Below are 18,552 nucleotides of genomic sequence, written 5' to 3'. Positions count from 1 at the left end.
TCGCATTCACGACCTAGTACTTGACTAGGGTTGGATATATGTGCCACTAAGTAAGCCCATCTTGATATCGCTGATGATCCGTTGGAAGCTTCATGTTGCTGCTTCTGTTGTCGACGATTCCAATAAGAATTTGGTTACTTAGAACTGTAACATTTCCAAGAATATTCATGCTGAGACTTTTTTTGCTCGCACGAAGGTACTTTGTGTCTAGTTGTCTCCGATAAACCATACTTCGGGTGAGAAAATTTGAGTTCCGAAGCCTTTTGTTTGAGTGGTTCTTCTTGGTCGACCACTGAAGCGTCCGAAGAAGATGGCGGATAAGCAACATCAGTGGTCCGAGAAGTAGTAGGACGACTCCGAGAAGTGGTTTGCATTTGCATCTGCTCAAAGCGAGTGTGAATTGATGCGAGGCTCCTGGAAAGTGCTGCCATCTGCGCTCTGAGGACTGCTATCGGGTTCTCCGGCATAATATGATCGTTGCCATCTTGTGATTCGGCCATGCCGATTGTTCAACAAAAATAGCTTTTTCGTCGAATAAGCTTAAGGGCTGATACTTCGGGAGCGGAAATTGCGTTTGGAACGGGTTTCGGCTTAGGAATATCGGGAATGACGATTATTTCGGGTGCCGGGAGAGCGTGCGTCGGCAAGACTGCTTCGGGAATCTCGTCTATGTACGAGATGTACAGGAAAGAGGTCAACTGGTGTTCGTCGGACATAGCAAGTGCGTGCACATTGTGCGGGAACGAAGGTGCAAGGGGCCAGGACTGCCAGTGTAGGCTGCCTGGGGGAGAGAGGCGTACAAAATTATCCCGCGCTTCATGGTTGTGTTGATATCGCTGGCTGGTATTTAGCAAAGGGTGCTTTCAAATGATAGTGTTTAATAAAGTGAGCTGGCCGGCCAAGGTTGTGCGCCCTTAGTGGGTAATGAAGAAAACCTTGCGCTGGTTAGTAGCTGGCCTTAAAAAAAACCATACGCTGCGTAGAGAAATCACTAGTGTGGACTTTAATTTACAAAGGCTGCCAGTGTAGGCTGTTTTATGAAGGCTGCCAGCGTTTAGAAGCAGCGATAGGTGAATAGCTGCTAGGCGGAAGGGTATGCGAGGGGAAGGGGCATACTTCAGGGCCAGGAATCGCAAGGGGGTGCGTCCTTCATCGGCAAGAGGTGCAACCCGTCGACGCGAAGAGACACCACTTGGTGAAGAGGCATACGTCGAGAATTGCAGCAGGTATGCCGCATACACACATCGCCTTCTCTTGAGTTATTTATGTATTTATAAAAGAGGGTTTCAGATTACCTCATGCTTGTATGTGTGTGTGTGTACCACCTTTCTTCAACTTCAATGCAACTCCGGGAAGGGGGTAGAGTGTAGCGGCGAGGGTGAGAGGCTCACAACCTTCGGGCCTAGAAAAATTTTGCTCTGATATCAGTGTGAGGATTCTAGGTACTAATCCTTAATTAAGTACTTAAACTCATGATTAAGACTTAAGAAACTTGAACTGAACTCTGAAAAAAAATTTAGAAGACTCTGTATTGATTGATTGCTTGAAAACTGAGTACAATAGGCTTCTTATATAGGAGATGAAGAGGCACAAACGTCTCATGGTGAAGAGACACGACTTTAGACGTAAAGACACATCCTTTCGGCGAAGAGCTGCAACCATTGGGTGAAGAGTCGCACCCGTAGAGCGGAAGGGGTGTGACCAATCGTTGAAGGAGTGTGGCTTTTGGCGAAGAGACACGTCTTTTGGGTGAAGGGGTGTGACCATCCAAGCGTAAGGGTCCTCCTTGGCATGACACTTCGCGTATCTACAACTAGGAGTAGATGTAATACTGCAACATAGTCACAATTGTGACAATGGGCTCATTCTTTGGCATGCTTCCTGGAGAAGGTGCAAAGTCTGGAGTACCGGCTTGTACTGTGTTGATGCAATATAAAGAAATACTGAAAGGGGCGCCAAGGTTGGGGCCAATACTCTCTGGGGTGGAATTCTGCCACTCCGTGTCACGTGTCGTCTCTCTCTTTCAGTTCAGTTGTTATTTGAAGTGCTTAAAGTTGTTCAGTCTGTTCTTTTCTATTGGCACGTGGTGCCCGTCTTGTGACAGTGGTATCAGAGCATCAGGCGTGCGCTTTTCTGAAAGCATACTGGTTCTACAAAAGAGCAGACAGAGCTACTGGAATTTTACGTGAAGTATCTTCGGGTCCCGACCTCGGACTTATTAGCCACTTCCACCCTTCATACATCGCGCATCGGACACGCTCCCGTGCTCACCGCTCATGTCTTACAGGGCATAAGCCAAAAAGATCACTTGCAAGAGAAGGATCCAAGCTTTGTTTTGAGTCATTGTTTTTCTCAAAAGCAGTGCCATACAAATGTTGATGTCTATAGCTATCAAGCCGCACACTCCAAGGACTTGGCAAGCTTTCAAGAATTTTTTTTGTCCGAAGTTATATGGTTTATGACATCTTTCTTTGGAGTGCAACTTCTGGCAGAGTGGGGTATCCTGAAATGCTTGCCATGGAAACCCTAGTAGATTAGAACTTGAAATTTCTCGACATCTCTCAGTAGGTGTCTCTTTTCGAGCTAAAAACTTTGCAAGTTCGGTGTGATTGCTATGTCTTGGGACTACCATCGCTGCCAGAGGAACAATGTCTGTCCAGGAGCTGATGGACCATGCTGTGGTTGCGCTACGACCTTATGGAAGGAACCTAACCTTAATTTTTTTTGGTGCAGGTTTCAGGATGGAAAGTTAGTCGACTTTTTGAGCTCGGCTGATGTCGAGATTGCTTTTTAAGTTTGAGTTTTGTTTGAGAACTTGTTTGGTGATTTTGTTTGGAATTTGTTTGAAATGGACGGTATGTGTTTTGAACCTGTCTTGGTGCCGATTTGAAATGTTTGACTCTGGTTTTAATACTGGTTTCATTGATTGGTGATTTTTACTCCGGGTGGAGTAGTGAGAAATGCTGTTTTGGTATTGTTTGAACCTCGGAATGACGCAGACGGGATGTTTGGGGAGCGTTTCGTAGTATGCTAGAAAACCTCGAACGACGCAGACGGAATGTCTTGGGAGCGTTTGGTTGTATACTTGAAAAATATTGTTGTTGTGACTCCCGGCCCATACGTGGATGGTTATGCGGGAGGAGTATTAAAGAAGTCTCAGCAGTGGTTACTGTCAGCAGCTCCAAACGACGCAGGCTGCGGTCTGAGGGGCGTTTGGTTGTAAAGGCCTCTATATCTCCCGGCCCAGACCTTTTGAGGTTATGCAGGAGGAGTGACGAGGGAGTTGTTGAATATCTTCCGGCCCGGACCTTGTTAGGTATGCGGGAGGAGTGTTCGTCGGCGACTTTATGTTTCTATGTCTTGTAACATACATATGTGAGCATTTGTGTTGCATTGTGATGTGCCAACCAATGAATATTTATAATTGGATGAGATTGCCTGGGTGTGTAATTTTAGTGCATCGGGACACTCGTGGAAGGTCAATGCGGTCTGTGTGATGGCTAATTTTACTATGCCGGAATATCAAGAGTTCCGAAAAGAGCCGAAAGGAGAAGCCAACTCCTTGATCAAAAGAGCCGAAAGGAGAAGCCAACTCTTTAACAAAAAAAGAGCAAACTGATTGTCCCTCGGATTGTCCCTCAGAATGTCTGTCGGAAATTTTTGAGCTAACTTGAGTTGCTTTGTAGATATCCTGTAATCGTGGACAATTACTTTCTTTCAAGAAGGGGGGATGTCACAAACTGTTGACGTGTCAAGTTATTGAAGAACAGAGCCAACCTCTAGATCACGGTCGAGGGGCCTAAACCTTAAGAAGCAGAAGCAGTAGAAGGAGATGCCTAGGCAACTGTACAGATTCGCGGATTTCACGTTGACATATTGTACGGAAAACCCGGATTTCGCGCTGGACTGCTGACGTGGCAGATTGTACGGATCTCTGCAATTTGCGTTGACATGATGACATGGCAGAGTGTACGGATTTTCGCGTTTTGCGTTGACTGCTGTGTGGTAGCTGGATGGATTTCCGTGATTTACGCTGGCAACTTTTGGGCATCGCTTTTGGACCAAATGCTTTTGAGTTTGAAGGCTTTTCATGTAACTTGCTTTTGGGCCTAGGGCCTTTAAATATGAGGCCATGGGCTCATTCTTTGGCATGCTTCTTGGAGAAGGTCCAAAGTCTGGAGTACCAGCTTGTACTGTGTTGATGCAATATAAAGAAATACCGAAAGGGGCGCCAAGGTTTGGGGCCAATACTCTCTGGGTGGAATTCCGCCACTCCGTGTCGCGTGTTGTCTCTCTCTTTCAGTTCACTTGTCATTTGAAGTGCTTAAAGTTGTTCAGTCTGTTCTTTTCTATTGGCACGTGGTGCCCGCCTTTTGACATGTGTGCTGGTCCTTGTCATAGCTTCAGATTATTTTCAGCATTTGTTTACTGTGGATGAACTCCAATGCTGGCTTTAGTGGACTCTTGTTCATTTGGTATGCAACAGACTATTTGCATGTTCTAATGCACGTGTTGGCTTTGACAGGCAGAGGGGGATTCTTCTATCTCCAGTACTAGTTTTGTATGATCATCCGACTTCAAAGGGTGAGGTTTAGAGATAGAGAAGGTGGTGTGAGATGCTTAGCTGACAATGACAACATCCGAGGTGGTTTTGTTTGAGTGTGGACGACTATCTCCATGTTCTCTTTTCACTGATGGTAGGGCCCTCTAGATTTGGTCATTCTTTTGCCCTTTTGTGAGCTTGTCAAGTGCAATTGTGGGATAGGTTTGCGATCTCTTATGGGCAGTATTCTTGATTTTTGACAATAGATTTGTCGAGATTCTATGGATGACAGGTTTGCACGTAGTGTTGACAGTTTGTGGGGACATCTAGCTCCTACTTCCGTAGTCAACAACACTTGGAGGTCTCTCTTGTACATCCCTTTGGAGAGCTTCAACCTAGGGCAGCCCATTTCAATCTTCGTGGTCATGTTGCAGGTCCCCTGGGCGGTTTCTTTACTCTCACCTTGGTCCTTGAGTATTGGCATTATGTTGTGTATTTGGATATTGATTGCACTGTTGAGTGGTGGGTATATTCTCTTCGGATAATTTTGATGAAGATTCTACAGAAGCAAGTTACAATGGTGGGAGTATATGTGTTCTTCCGAGTATGGAGTTTGGCATATTGTATTGGATTGCCTCTACAGGTTTGATCTTGATAGATGCCGAGGAGTGACGGACGTATGGTTTGATCTCACAGAGTTTGCTTTGGTAGCTAGGTTCTGCAGGACCCCGACGGCTTCTTTTGCAAACATGATCCTTAGGTAATGACCTTTCATGTCTTCCGATTCTTAGCAGCTCTTACTGGTGGTGTGATCCTCTTCGGGTGCGAGTTGTATGAGATTCAGGTTTTGCTATTTGTGTGTCGGTTGAGTTGAGGAGATTCTTGTTAGAGCTTGCTTTACTTTCAACGAACAACATTTTACTTACTGGACATCTTCAGGGGGCAACAATAGGATCATATACTGCATGATACTTTTTTACTGTTGAGATATCCTCATCCACGAAACCCTCACCTTATAGTTGTTGTCAAGTGCAACAGAATTGAAATGGTGACAAGATCTAAACTTGACACTTCCAGAAATCTTTACTTCTTTCCTTGCTTGAATGTGTGCTACTTAGCACGAATGGTGGTTCCTTTTAATTTCTTGGAGAGAGAGAGAGAGAGAGAGAGAGAGAGAGAGAGAGAGAGAGAGAGAGAGAGAGAGAGAGAGAGAGAGAGAGAGAGAGAGATATGAAATGAAATGAAATGTTGTATTAACGTCTTCGAACGGCCAAAATGACCTATGAGACCAAAAAGTTACAATTGGTGAAGCTGATACCATGTCTGAGTACGAAAAGTACAAAGAACTAAGACTAAAAACACTAAAACACTAAGGAAATGAATCTGAAGCTGATCCGGAATTGAAATGAGATAGAGATAGAGGGGAGGGGGGGAGTTGGTGGGTTCAAATGAAATCTCTCAGCGGTCGTTGTCGAATCTCATTAGCATCCTCCATGGTCAGTACTCTGGTTGGGCGTCTTGCATGTCGAGCTAGAGTGATCTGGATCTTCTGTTATAGCCTTTGTCGATGGTGGACCGTGGGAGACCCCTTGAGGTCATGGGCGTCTGGATCTGCCTAGCTCAATGGCTCAATCAATCAACGTACCTCTAGTGTGGGTGGGCTTTGAGATCTGCTGTGATGATTGCTCCTCTGGCTCTCCCCTGGCTTGTGTAAAGAAACCTGAGAGAGAGAGAGAGAGAGAGAGAGAGAGAGAGAGAGAGAGAGAGAGAGAGAGATGGGGTCCCAACCAACCCTCTCAAGGGGCCCCCACACCGCTGCCGATGTTGTATTTGCTTTTGATTGCGTAAATGGAATGTACACACATGCAATACCTCAATGTAGACTTTACTGACTCGATGGGGAATGTTGCCGCGGTAATTTATCAAGATGGAGCACCTCCGTGCTGATTTGATGCACTTTTGGATCTTTCTTGGTGAGGGGTTGTTGATGACCACCAAGGGGTAGATCTAGGGCTGATTTACCGATGTGAGAAGAATCAAGGGTTGAAAGCTGGCTGCAAAAACACTTATCGGGCTGCAAAAACGCAGCCGAAAATTTGTCACGCTAAACAGGGCTGAAAATGTAGATGATGATGGAGCCGATGAGAGCTAGCAATGGGAGCACTCGATGTGGCGAGGGAATGACTCAGAACAGGCTCAATGGGCTGCCGAAGGTGCGGGCTGTAGTAAGGAATACAGCATTTGTAGATCCACGTGCTCTCCGGCGAGGCAGAGGGTTGAAAACTGAAAACGCTGGGCTGATTTGCGATGTTGGAGCGCAAAACACAAGGGCTTGCTGTTGCAAAAACGCTGGGCTGAATTCTGGTGCCCCCAAAACTTATGAGAAAATGCTAGGTTTGCTGCTCCTTTTATATTGACTTTTTGAGGTACCAAGTCGGGAAAATTGTGCAAGTCAAGAAAATATGCAAATGTGCGCACATGTAAGTTTCTGACGATAAGTCTCTATTCTGTGATGTATTTGACGAACAAACCAGACCGACATGTTCCTCTAACCTAGACCTACATGCTCGTCATGTCAGATGCCCACCAAAGTGTTATAACATCTGTCAAAACGCTTGTACAATCCATTTATGCAAGAGGGTTCCAAAACTAGAAAACCTAATCTAACGGACTCGTCCAGACGTGTAAGTCGTGCGAATCACAAAATTGCTAGTACTAATCCTCCTAACACTGCTATCTAGGGATAGGTGCAAAATTGGTTCCGGAAGCCGATGAAGCATATCCACGTGGCACACAAAGCCATGTGCAGGTGACAATTGCACATTGCTCATTCCAACTTCTTGGTTTTCTTCCTTGCTAGGAATTGAGAGGGGTTTGTTAGAGTTATGCCATCTCTGTGGATTCGTCGAGTCCGTCGGGGTAGCTTCAAGGGATAGGTGAATAGGGAGTGAGGGCTGTTTTGTGGCTGTGCTTGGCCAGAGTGAGGAAGGTTTTTCCTATCGGGATTTATTTAGCCATGTTTAGCTCAGGGTTTTGGCTTGGTTCCATGGCCATCAAGTTCTTGCAGGCTCGGAGTATATCTGCCAGCCTTGGGTATTTTCCCCATGGTCCTAGAGGGCCTCTGGTGCTTCTTTTCCTTATTTGCCCCTATTAGTAGGTCATGAGGGATGCCTTTTAGCTGGCCGACCGACACCCTATTGGGTGAATAGGTGTGGTCAAGGGCACTTGGGGAGCAGTGTGTGCTCAGGCTTTGTTTGCAGGACACCCCTTGTGGGAAGCCCTAGGGTAGCCTATCGGCAGAGGGAGGGCAGGTTGCCCGCGTTTTTCAGCAGCTTTTCCTAGCGTTTTATGCAGTCCATGCAGTTGCGATCACCAGGAGTGGAGCAGCATCACCAGTAGATGATGGGCAGCAGGGGGGGATCTCCCTTGGGTTTTTCTTCTCACAGCATACATGCAGAGGCGATGTGATCATGCAGATGCAAAGCACCTTCCTCTTGGTGTGGGCATAGGGGAGGAGGAGATCCATGATCTCTTGAGGGCAGCCACACCATGGGAAGCCTTGATCCTTGTTCTTCTCCCTCTAGGTCAGTTCTCTTGCCAGTAGAAGTTCCATTAGAGCCATGCTTTCAGAGCATGCTAGGGTTTTAGCTGATGTTGAGGCCGACTTGTGTGCAGGAGCACATGGCAGTAGCAGTAGCTGTTCTGTGTACATTGGGTCTTTCCACCTAGGCATGTCAGTTCTTTGCTGGCCCGGACCACTCTTGATCACTTGTATGAGCAGTTTGTTATCAGCATGGAATCTCTCTCTCTCTCTCTCTCTCTCTCTCTCTCTCTCTCTCTCTCTCTCTCTCTCATTCTCAGATCTCGTGTCTCTTCCTACCTGAGTGATCTTCCTTATCCACAGTTGCCTTGTATATGTATGTGCTATTGCAGGTGTTCTCTAGTGTCAGATGATTTTATCTGAGTTGTGCCAAATAAGAGTCGAGGTGTCCACCAGATTGGAGGCCAGTTCATGTCTTCATTGCATCTTCCGCTGCCTGTTCTGACACTTTTGGCTTGTGGAGTCCTCCATGTCTCAACATAATTTTCTAGTTTATAGCTTCCTGCAAGTTTTTAGTATAGCTGATTTGTTCAACCAGTCAGTACCTGCTCGTTTGCTTATGCTGAGCTTTTTGCAGGTACGAGTGTTTGCTCCAAGTCCTACCACATGTAGGCGAATTATCGTAGCAACTAACATTGCCGAAACATCTTTGACAGTTGATGGAGTGGTGTAAGTATTACTTAAAAATCGACCATAATTACACGTAATCATGGCACACATTGAGGGCTAGATCATTATTTTTGTAAATTAGAAAGTTAGGTGATGACCTTTTATCTACAATCATGCCTATTGTAGGATCATCATATCACTGTTCAAAGCTAGTGTCTCAGGACCTATTTCTAAATCCATGATTTTTTGTTACGGTTTCTCGAACCATTTTTATTTCTAATTTCTGGCCTTGCAGGTTTGTGATTGATCCAGGAGTGGTAAAGCAGCATCAGTACTCTCCTGCAACAGGCATGTACTCTCTTGTGGTGGTGCAGATCAGCAGGTTTGCACTCAAAGATATGGGTTAGTTGATGTTTTGTCCATTGCATATTAAGTTTCAACTTACAGGATTCCCAAGGGCTTTCTTACCCCCTACTACAACAAGAGCTGCAGTTTTTCTTCTGCTACAAAACAGCTTGCCTGTGCTTGCAAATTCTATGTGAGGACGATAGGGAGTTCAAATGTGCACGGGCTGTTTTGGCCCTGGGGCCGACTGCCTGTTGCATCAACAATGCTCAGATATCCACACAAACCTTAGGCTCACACAACCATTGGCTATCAGATGTATGTGTATGTGGCAGGGGCTTTTGGGACTCCGGGTCTCAGTATTTTAACCCCTCAAACTCCTGTTTCCCCATTCATACGCCTGCTGTGTGCTAGACCTCTCTCTGGTGGAGACCATTTAGATTGAGCCATTGTTATCAGCAGAGTGAGATGTGTGTCATTATGAGGACAGTACTCACTGTCTCATTTCCTACTTATTCAGGTAATTATTGCTGGCCATTGGAAGAGCTTGTCACTAGGAAGTACACATTTCTTTTTTCTTGAGCATATTATGGGTGTACTGGGTTTAGCAGAAACTATACTACCTATAAGCTTGTAGCTCTGAATCATCTCATATCTAGGTAATTGGATGATAGTTATAGGATGTTAAAGTAGCTTGTTCTGACAATTCATGATGGACATCATCAACAACAATCGTACCTTGTTTTCCTAATTTAATGTTTAGCTCTCATGGGACCTTCCAGGAGTAGTTAAGCTCTCTCTCTCTCTCTCTCTCTCTCTCTCTCTCTCTCTCTCGGGATAGTTTCCTACGATGTTAAAACAATCTTCTTCTTCTTCTTCTTCTCTCTCTCTCTCTCTCTCTCTCTCTCTCTCTCTCTCTCTCTCTCTCTCTCTCTGTGTGCATCCCCCCCCCCCGCAGCCCTGCCCCCTCGCGCTCTCCCCTTCTGCCCCCGTTGTAGCATCTCTTGCTCGCGTAGAGAGAGAAAGCCTACACGCGTAGAGAGAAAATAAAATAAAAAAATAAAAATAAAAATCCAGCTCAGAGTATGGTGAGCAGTGCTGCATAGTAGGCAATGAAGAAGTGCACGTACAGTGATCCCTTGCTGCTCGTTGTGATAACTTGATAGCCAATTTTCTCTCTTCAAACTTCTCTTCCTCTCCCTCTCCTTTTGCAACCTTCACACATGAGGAAACAAAATGGCGAGGACGATCGTATGGAGCATGCCATTCAAAAATGCAAGGAAGAAATGAGCGAGTCCATCAACAAGATTAATCGCCGCCTTCTAGGCACTATAAAGGCACTCGACGAGCGAGTGTCGGCCCAGGAAAGCACGGTACATACACTTGAGGATCGTGTGAAGGTCCAAGATGAGGAGATCGCACTATTCAAGAAAGAGCTTGCAGAGGTGCAATCGCAAAATGTCCTCAAAGAGGGAGAGCTTCAACCCTCAGTAATTGAAGAGCTCAACACGATTAAAGAACAAGTGCGGGCCATCAAAGAAGGTGAGGAGCAACAAAAAGAAATGACGACCTCGTGGGTAGATGTCATCACAAAGACCCAACAAAAAGCAGACGATGCCGAGAAATGGATCGGGATTGTCAAGAAAGGAAAGGGCAAGGAAATAACCCCCACACCAACCATCATTAACTTGACACTAGAAGAGGAGCAAAAAAGACGTGTGCAGGCCTTACACGTAAGGATATTTGGCCTCAAAGACCAAGATAATGTGGATGAAGAGGTGAAAGAACTCATGACTATGGTGGGGGTTAATGAGCAGACACAGACGAGGGCTTGGAGAGTGGGCATTAAGAAAAGTGGGAGCAAGGGGGAAACCTCGAAGGAAAGGGCACTCATCCTCCGTTTCCCCTCCATGGAAGCGAAGGACTTCTTGGAGAAGAGATCAACTCTAAAGAAGACAGTCATCTTTCTTGGAGATGACCTCACCCTCTCGCAGATTGCTCATATGCAAGAGGTAATGCCGGAAATTAGAGCGGCAAGGGAAAAAGGGAAGATTGCGTTTTACCGTGATGGAAGGGTGGTGATATTGGAGCAGCGCTCCGCATGACGGTGCGAGACCTATGGGACCACACTAGCGATGGCAGCTTGGAATTGTAATGGGTCACTCCGTCTTGATGTAGGTGCCTTTGAGGATAGTTTCACTGGGAGAGACTTCATTTTCTATTCTGAGACACATCAAGCCTGTGGGCAGTCCATGCCACAGGTGAGCGGATATAGATGGGAGACAGCTTGCAGACAAGAGACTAGATCAGAGCATCGAGGACGGGGCTCAGGGGGAGTGGCAATTTTATTGAGGGAGGAGTTGCAACCATTGATATATATAGCGTGCAGGTGTAACTAAGTCAGACTTTGTAAATAATTAATTTATTTACGAGAAAAGAATTATCTAATTAGTTGTGTGCACACCAGAATAGACCTAGCAGTTCTAAGGCCTCAGGTGAGCCTAAATGCGGGCCACAACACCTCAGAGAGACCTTAGCAGAAATTACCCTGAAGCCCTAGTGATTGGGAAATCGGGTCTTCAGAAAGGGGTAAGCAGTAGCCTCAGGTTTTAGGCTCAGAAAAATACGCGCCTCAGTACAAGCACATGAATGAGATGGGGTCCTTAGAACAGTGACCCTAAGGCTAATAAAGCTAATAAAGCCTTAGGGTAAGTTTCGTGAAATTAAATTTAACGGTCCGTGCCCGGGCGGGCGGCCGGACAAGTGTGAACAGGTAAAGGTGGTGCAGTGCCCGTGCGCCATTGCGCCGACAGACCTTTGGTGTTCTCATAAAAGAATCATTGGTAGCAGTTGTTAGTTAGTTGCACATTTTTTTTAATTAATGAGCTAGAAGTTTTTAAAGTCAAAAGTTGAATGGTTTTTAAGTTTTTAAAGTAAGTGTGCCAAGTGGCACACTTACCAATGCAAACTAACTCTCTCTCACTCTCACTCTCACCCTCTCTCTCTTCCTAGCGCCCCCTCTCCCTGATGGCTATTTAGGAGCCCCCCCTCCCCCATTTTCAAGGCTGGCAGTGCACCTACCCCCCTAATGTGAGCGTGCTCTACGCGGTGGAGCCCTCCATTGAAGCTTGAGAGCAGCCCCTTGCGACATATGTGGTAGCCTTGTGCTCCCATTGTCAAGAACAAGGGATCTCACAGTCATAGACACCTTCTGGTGAAGTTTCATCGCGAGAAGCTGCCGTAGACGCTCTCTTAGCAGAGTGCGGCTGCTGTAATTCTCTGTTTTCAGCCCCTAATCACCTCGATTAGGGCTGTTTTCAGCAGATCAGCCATAGAAATTCTCTTCTCTCTCCTTATCCTAAGTCTACATAAAGTTTGGCGCGATTCCATCGCGAAGAAGACCTCTGTTTCGGCGTAGGGGTGTGCACAGGTAAGAATTTCAGGTTATGTGCAGAAAATTACAGCAAGCATGTGCGTGTGCATTTTGCTTGTTTCTCTTTTGTGTTTGATGCATGAATGAATGAGCATGAAGGCAACACATAACGGAAGATGGACTCTCCTCTGTGAGAGCTTCCGATGAGCTGTTTCGGAAGATAGACTCTCTTTTCGAGAGCTTCCAACCAGTCTCGCAGAAGAGGGGAAATCCCCTAAGCAGTAAGAAAGTGGAAACACTTTCTCCGTCAGTAGTCAGAACAGAACAGAGGAAAGAATAGAGGACGGGCGTATGCCCCGTTCTTGTGCTTGTAAAGATTCTCCCTTAGTAATAAAGATATTCTCTTTATGGAGGGGGACCAGCCCATCTTCTGGTCCCCAATGAAGTGTCAAGTTTTCTCGCTCCCTCTAATTCTCTTGAGTATTTGAAGTGCAATTAAACGTCAGTTTACACTTCCGTATTTTTGTGACAGTGGTATTAGAGCAAGGTCCTCTCTCTCTTCCTGAAGGGATTGACGACTCTTGGCAGACTGCAGAAATGGGAGGACACGAGATAGAGTTCTCTCCTTCAACAGCAGGTGGAAGAGTTGCAGAAAGCTCTCTCCCATCTAGAAGTCCAAAAGATTCTCCATACTCTTGAAAAAGGGAAGGAGAAAATGCCGATGGGGTCGGGAGAAATCCCGCAGAACCCAAAGGCGCCACAACCAAGAAAAGATCCTTTGATTGGAACTTCCCGCATGCACGAGAGGCAGAAGAAAGCTCGAGAACGTCATGTGCGGTTTAATCCAAAAGTTCAAGAGCAGGATCCCCGTGATTCCCCTCAGTTCTCTTTCATGAAGGATCTGGAAGATATAGTTTCTCCGGGAGACATGTTTCTCAACGATCCGTCGTAGCAAGAAGTACATTAAAGGGAAAGGACTCCTGTCCCTAAGGAGTCTAAGCATCGAAAGAAGGAGCACCATAAGAAGAAGCACCACAGGCAGAAAACATTCAAGTCGGGAGATAAAGATGTGAAATTCGACACCTACAATGGACGGTGTGATAATGACAAAGCTTTGGCTTTCATCCGCCAATTTGAAGTTGCATTTGCTGAAGGGAATTTTAAAGAAAGATCCAAGCTTCGCCATGTTTGTTTGTACCTGAAAGGCACCGCTAGCAATTGGTGGTTAACCCTTATCCTGGAAGATCGCAAACCCCAAGATTGGACCGCTTTCAAGAAGGAGTTCTACGCACAGTTCCTTCCTCCAGACTATGAGGAAGAGGTAAAGAAAGAATGGGATCGACTTTCACAGTCAGAGAACGAAACTGTTCCACGCTATGTGGATAGGTTTTGGGACGTTCTCTTGAAAGTCACTCCATTCAAGAAGATTGACGATTCGGAGAAGATGCGCAAGTTTGAAGCAGGTTTGCATTAAGCCTTGCAAAAGGCTATGAAGCTTTACCCTCGAGGTAACTTGTAGATACTTATGGAATCAGCCCGCATAGCTGATGGAATACATGACAAGGGTACTCCCAGAAGATGGAGCAAAGCACTTACCATGCTAAGCAGAAGGCTCTCCATGAGCAGCCTACCTCTTCTACTTCTTCTCAAAAGAAGAAAAGAACCGCCTCCGAAGCAGAAGCAAAGCCAAATCAGCCCAAGAAAGGGAGATATCTCTCTCGTGCTGAGTTGCGAACATACATTAGTGAAGGAATATGCTTCAAGTGCGGACAAGTTGGTCATATGAAGGGTGACTGTCATACCAAACCTCCACAACCACCCTCTTCCAATGCAGTCCCAGATGTACAGGGAAATACAACCAAGGATGGAAAAGAAAGAGCTCTTCTCAAAGCATGGGGTAGTATCAACAACCAGCGGGCTCTTATTTTGTTTGACCCTGGTAGCACAGACAACTTCATCTCTACCAAGCTAGCTGACGACCTGAACTTGCAGCCCAATCGTTTCGGAGTCTCTATTCAAGCGCAATCTGCTTTCAAAGGGCAGAACTCGAACTCTACTCCAATCATAGGGAAGTTGAATCTAAAGGTCGACGACTACAAGGATCAAGAGTCTTTCTTACTAGCTTCACTTGAAGGATGCGATGTTATCTTGGGAATGCCTTGGCACTACAAGATGCATCCCATTCCTGACTATGTTCAGAAAACCTTATCTTTTGCTCAGAAAGGAAAGGAGTATCTTGTACTTGCAGATGCAGGTGATTGGCGTATTCCTATCGCCAACCACATTGCCATCAAGAAAGAAATGAAAAAGTGTGTTTCAGCGTACTTGATTTTTGCAAGAGAGAGAGATGTGTCTGTTTCACAACTTTCTTCCTCTTTAGAGCAAAAAAGACTTAAGTTAATAGAAAGATATAAAGATTGTTTTGCAGATGAACTTCCAAATGAACTCCCACCTTCGCGACCTGAGGATCATACCATTGATTTGATCCCAGGAAGTTCTCCTCCAAATCAGCCCCCTTATCGAGTTAGTCTAATGCAGCAAGAGGAAATTCTCAAGCAGGTTAACGAACTTTTGGAGAAGGGCTTAATAAGGCCCATTACTTATCTATATTGTTCACCTGTCTTGCTAGTACAGAAAAAGGATGGCACATTCTGCATGTGCATAGACTATAGATCTCTAAACAAGATCACAATCAAGAATCAATTTCCAATCCCTCGGATTGACGACATTCTTGACAAGTTACAAGGAGCAAGTGTCTTTAGTCGTATAGACTTGAAGAGCGGTTATCATCAAATCCGCATAGCTCCTCAGGATGTGCATAAGACTTCATTTAGAACAACCTTCAGGTTGTATGAATTCTTAGTGATGCCTTTTGGACTCACTAATGCACCAGCTACATTCAACAGAATGATGGATAGAATCTTCCACTCATATAGAAGTTTTACAGGCGTTTTCTTTGATGACGTCTTAATCTTCTCAGAGTCGGAAGATGAACACTATAAGCATCTCGCCTTAGTGTTTGAAGAATTACGTAAACACAAATTATTTGTGAATGCTAAGAAGAGTGAATTCTTTTTAAAAGAAATCCACTATTTGGGCCATATAGTGTCTCACAATCAGGTGAGAATGGACCCTGATAAGATTCAAGCAGTTGTAGAATGGCCTACGCCAACTACAGTACATGATGTACAAAGTTTCCTCGGCCTCTGTTCTTATTATCGGCGTTTCATTCGAGCTTTTGCCGCGATAGCAGGTCCCCTCCATGACCTGACAAAGAAGCGGATTCCATTCCATTGGGGGTCTGGACAAAAACAAGCTTTCGAAAAGCTTAAGTATCTACTCAGTCACGGACCTGTTCTCACCGTCCCTGATCTTTGCAAACCTTTCGAGGTATACTGCGATGCATCTGCAGATTGTGTAGGAGCAGTTTTGAACCAAGAGGGTCACGCGATAGCCTATGAAAGTCGGCGCCTTAAAGATGCAGAGTTGCATGTCTCCATATACGAGAAAGAGCTAATGGCAGTAATTCATGCTCTTTCCATTTGGAAACACTATCTATTAGGAGCTGATTTTATTATCAAGACAGATCATCAAAGTCTTCGCTACTTCCTCACACAAAGAAAGTTATCAGAAAAGCAGATGAGATGGGCCAACTTTCTTTCAATGTTTCATTTTCAGATTTTACACACTTCTGGAACGAAGAATGCAGTTGCAGATGCTCTCTCCAGGCGTCCAAAGATCAATGCACTAACAACAATTTATCATGAGGAACTAGAATCTCTCAGCGAGATGTATCCTCAAGATCCAGACTTCGCCACAATTTGGGCAGATCTTCAAGCTGGTCATTCAAAGCCACCTTATTGTATCAGGGATAATACACTCTATCGTCAACAAGCAATATGCATAGCTCAGCCCTTACGACAAAAGGTGATGGATGAAGCACATAATTCTCCTTATGCCGGGCATCGGGGAATTGCTTCCACCACTAGTGCCCTCGAAAGGTATTTCTTTTGGCCAACACTCCGTGCGGACATTGAAAAACATGTACGTGAGTGTTTAGTATGCCAAAAAGTGAAATATGACAGACATAAAGTTTATGGCAAGCTTCAGCCGCTCCCTGTGCCTAACACGCCATGGGAAAGTATTGCCATGGATTTTATTACGGATCTTCCTAGATCCAAGAATGGAAATGATGCAATCTGGACTATAGTAGATAGGTTGAGTAAGCAAGCACATTTTCTTCCAGTAAAAAAGACGATCAAAGCTGATCACATGGCTAAAATATTTCTAGCTCAGATTTTTAAACACCATGGATTGCCAAAGACTATTGTCAGCGATAGAGATCCCCGCATGACTAGTCTATTTTGGCAGGCATTGTTTGAAAACTTGGGAACTAAGCTTGATTTTTCATCAGCTTATCATCCTCAAACAGATGGTCAAAGCGAAATCGCTAATGCCACTGTTTTAGATCTCCTCAAGTGCTATGTTTCGGAACGACAATCCGAATGGGAACAGTACTTACCAATAGTTGAGTTTGCGTATTATAATACCATACATTCCTCAACTGGTAAAGCCCCCTTCGAAATTATTTACGGGAAGCCACTCTTACTTCCTATTATGGTGACCAAAGAAAACATCTTCGCCGCAGATGAATTTGTGCGCAATATTGATATTGCCCATCAACAAGTAAAGCAAGCGATTCTTCGTAGTCAAGAGCAACAGAAGAGAAAAGCAGACAAGCACAGAAGGAATCTCAATCTTGAAAAAGGACAATATGTCCTGCTTCGGTTTGAGAAAGCTAGATTGAAAAAGCGGGTCGGCAAAGGGAAAGTTGTCAAACTTTCCCATAGATTCTACAGCCCTTTCAAAATTACAGATAAAGTCAATGATGTGACTTTCAGATTGGATTTACCTTATAATTGGCGAATCCATAATGCTTTTCATGTCAGTCTCCTCCGACCCTATGTTGGACCTCCTCTAGTGGCGCCCGTACAAGAAGATCCTCCTGAGGTCGAAGAGACTGAGGAAATCCTTCAACCTGAACAGATAATCCACCACTCGGAGAGACAACTCAAGTCGGGGAGTCTACATCGAAAGTATTTAGTCAAGTTCAAGAATTACACTCCTTTAGATGCAAAGTGGATGAGTGAGTCCGATCTCAAGGACTACCTTGACATCTTGCACAGTTATGTTGACGCTCTACAGTTGAGGTCAACTGTTTAGAACCAAGAGGGATGTAACTAAGTCAGACTTTGTAAATAATTAATTTATTTACGAGAAAAGAATTATCTAATTAGTTGTGTGCACACCAGAATAGACCTAGCAGTTCTAAGGCCTCAGGTGAGCCTAAATGCGGGCCACAACACCTCAGAGGGACCTTAGCAGAAATTACCCTGAAGCCCTAGTGATTGAGAAATCGGGTCTTCAGAAAGGGGTAAGCAGTAGCCTCAGGTTTTAGGCTCAGAAAAATACGCCCGTCAGTACAAGCACATGAATGAGATGGGGTCCTTAGAACAGTGACCCTAAGGCTAATAAAGCCTTAGGGTAAGTTTCGTGAAATTAAATTTAACGGTCCGTGCCCGGGCGGGCGGCCGGACAAGTGTGAACAGGTAAAGGTGGTGCAGTGCCCGTGCGCCATTGCACCGGCAGACCTTTGGTGTTCTCATAAAAGAATCATTGGTAGCAGTTGTTAGTTAGTTGCACATTTTTTTAATTAATGAGCTAGAAGTTTTTAAAGTCAAAAGTTGAATGGTTTTTAAGTTTTTAAAGTAAGTGTGCCAAGTGGCACACTTACCAATGTAAACTAACTCTCTCTCACTCTCACTCTCACCCTCTCTCTCTTCCTAGCGCCCCCTCTCCCTGATGGCTATTTAGGAGCCCCCCCTCCCCCATTTTCAGGGCTGGCAGTGCACCTACCCCCCCTAATGTGAGCGTGCTCTACGCGGTGGAGCCCTCCATTGAAGCTTGAGAGCAGCCCTTGCGACATATGTGGTAGCCTTGTGCTCCCATTGTCAAGAACAAGGGATCTCACAGTCATAGACACCTTCTGGTGAAGTTTCATCGCGAGAAGCTGCCGTAGAC

The 18,552-nt window shown here is 45.2% G+C and overlaps 1 protein-coding gene across 3 annotated transcripts in view; it reads left to right on the top strand.

The window, feature by feature from the left end:
• The window catches only part of LOC147444687 (RNA helicase family protein), a 132,499-nt gene that overhangs the window by 71,691 nt on the left and 42,256 nt on the right, over positions 1–18,552 (top strand). For all 3 annotated transcript variants that reach the window (XM_086527227.1, XM_086527226.1, XM_086527228.1), the window contains 2 exons: positions 8,722–8,813; positions 9,049–9,135. In XM_086527227.1, coding sequence (XP_086383353.1) covers positions 8,722–8,813; positions 9,049–9,135 — 179 coding nt within the window. The remainder of the gene's footprint in view (positions 1–8,721; positions 8,814–9,048; positions 9,136–18,552) is intronic.

The sequence above is a fragment of the Adiantum capillus-veneris genome, chromosome 13, assembly GCF_014529385.1.
Source record: "Adiantum capillus-veneris isolate H3 chromosome 13, ASM1452938v2, whole genome shotgun sequence".
Taxonomy (NCBI): domain Eukaryota; kingdom Viridiplantae; phylum Streptophyta; class Polypodiopsida; order Polypodiales; family Pteridaceae; genus Adiantum; species Adiantum capillus-veneris.
Note: the sequence above shows the minus strand (reverse complement) of the source record. Positions and strands in the feature narration are given on the sequence as shown.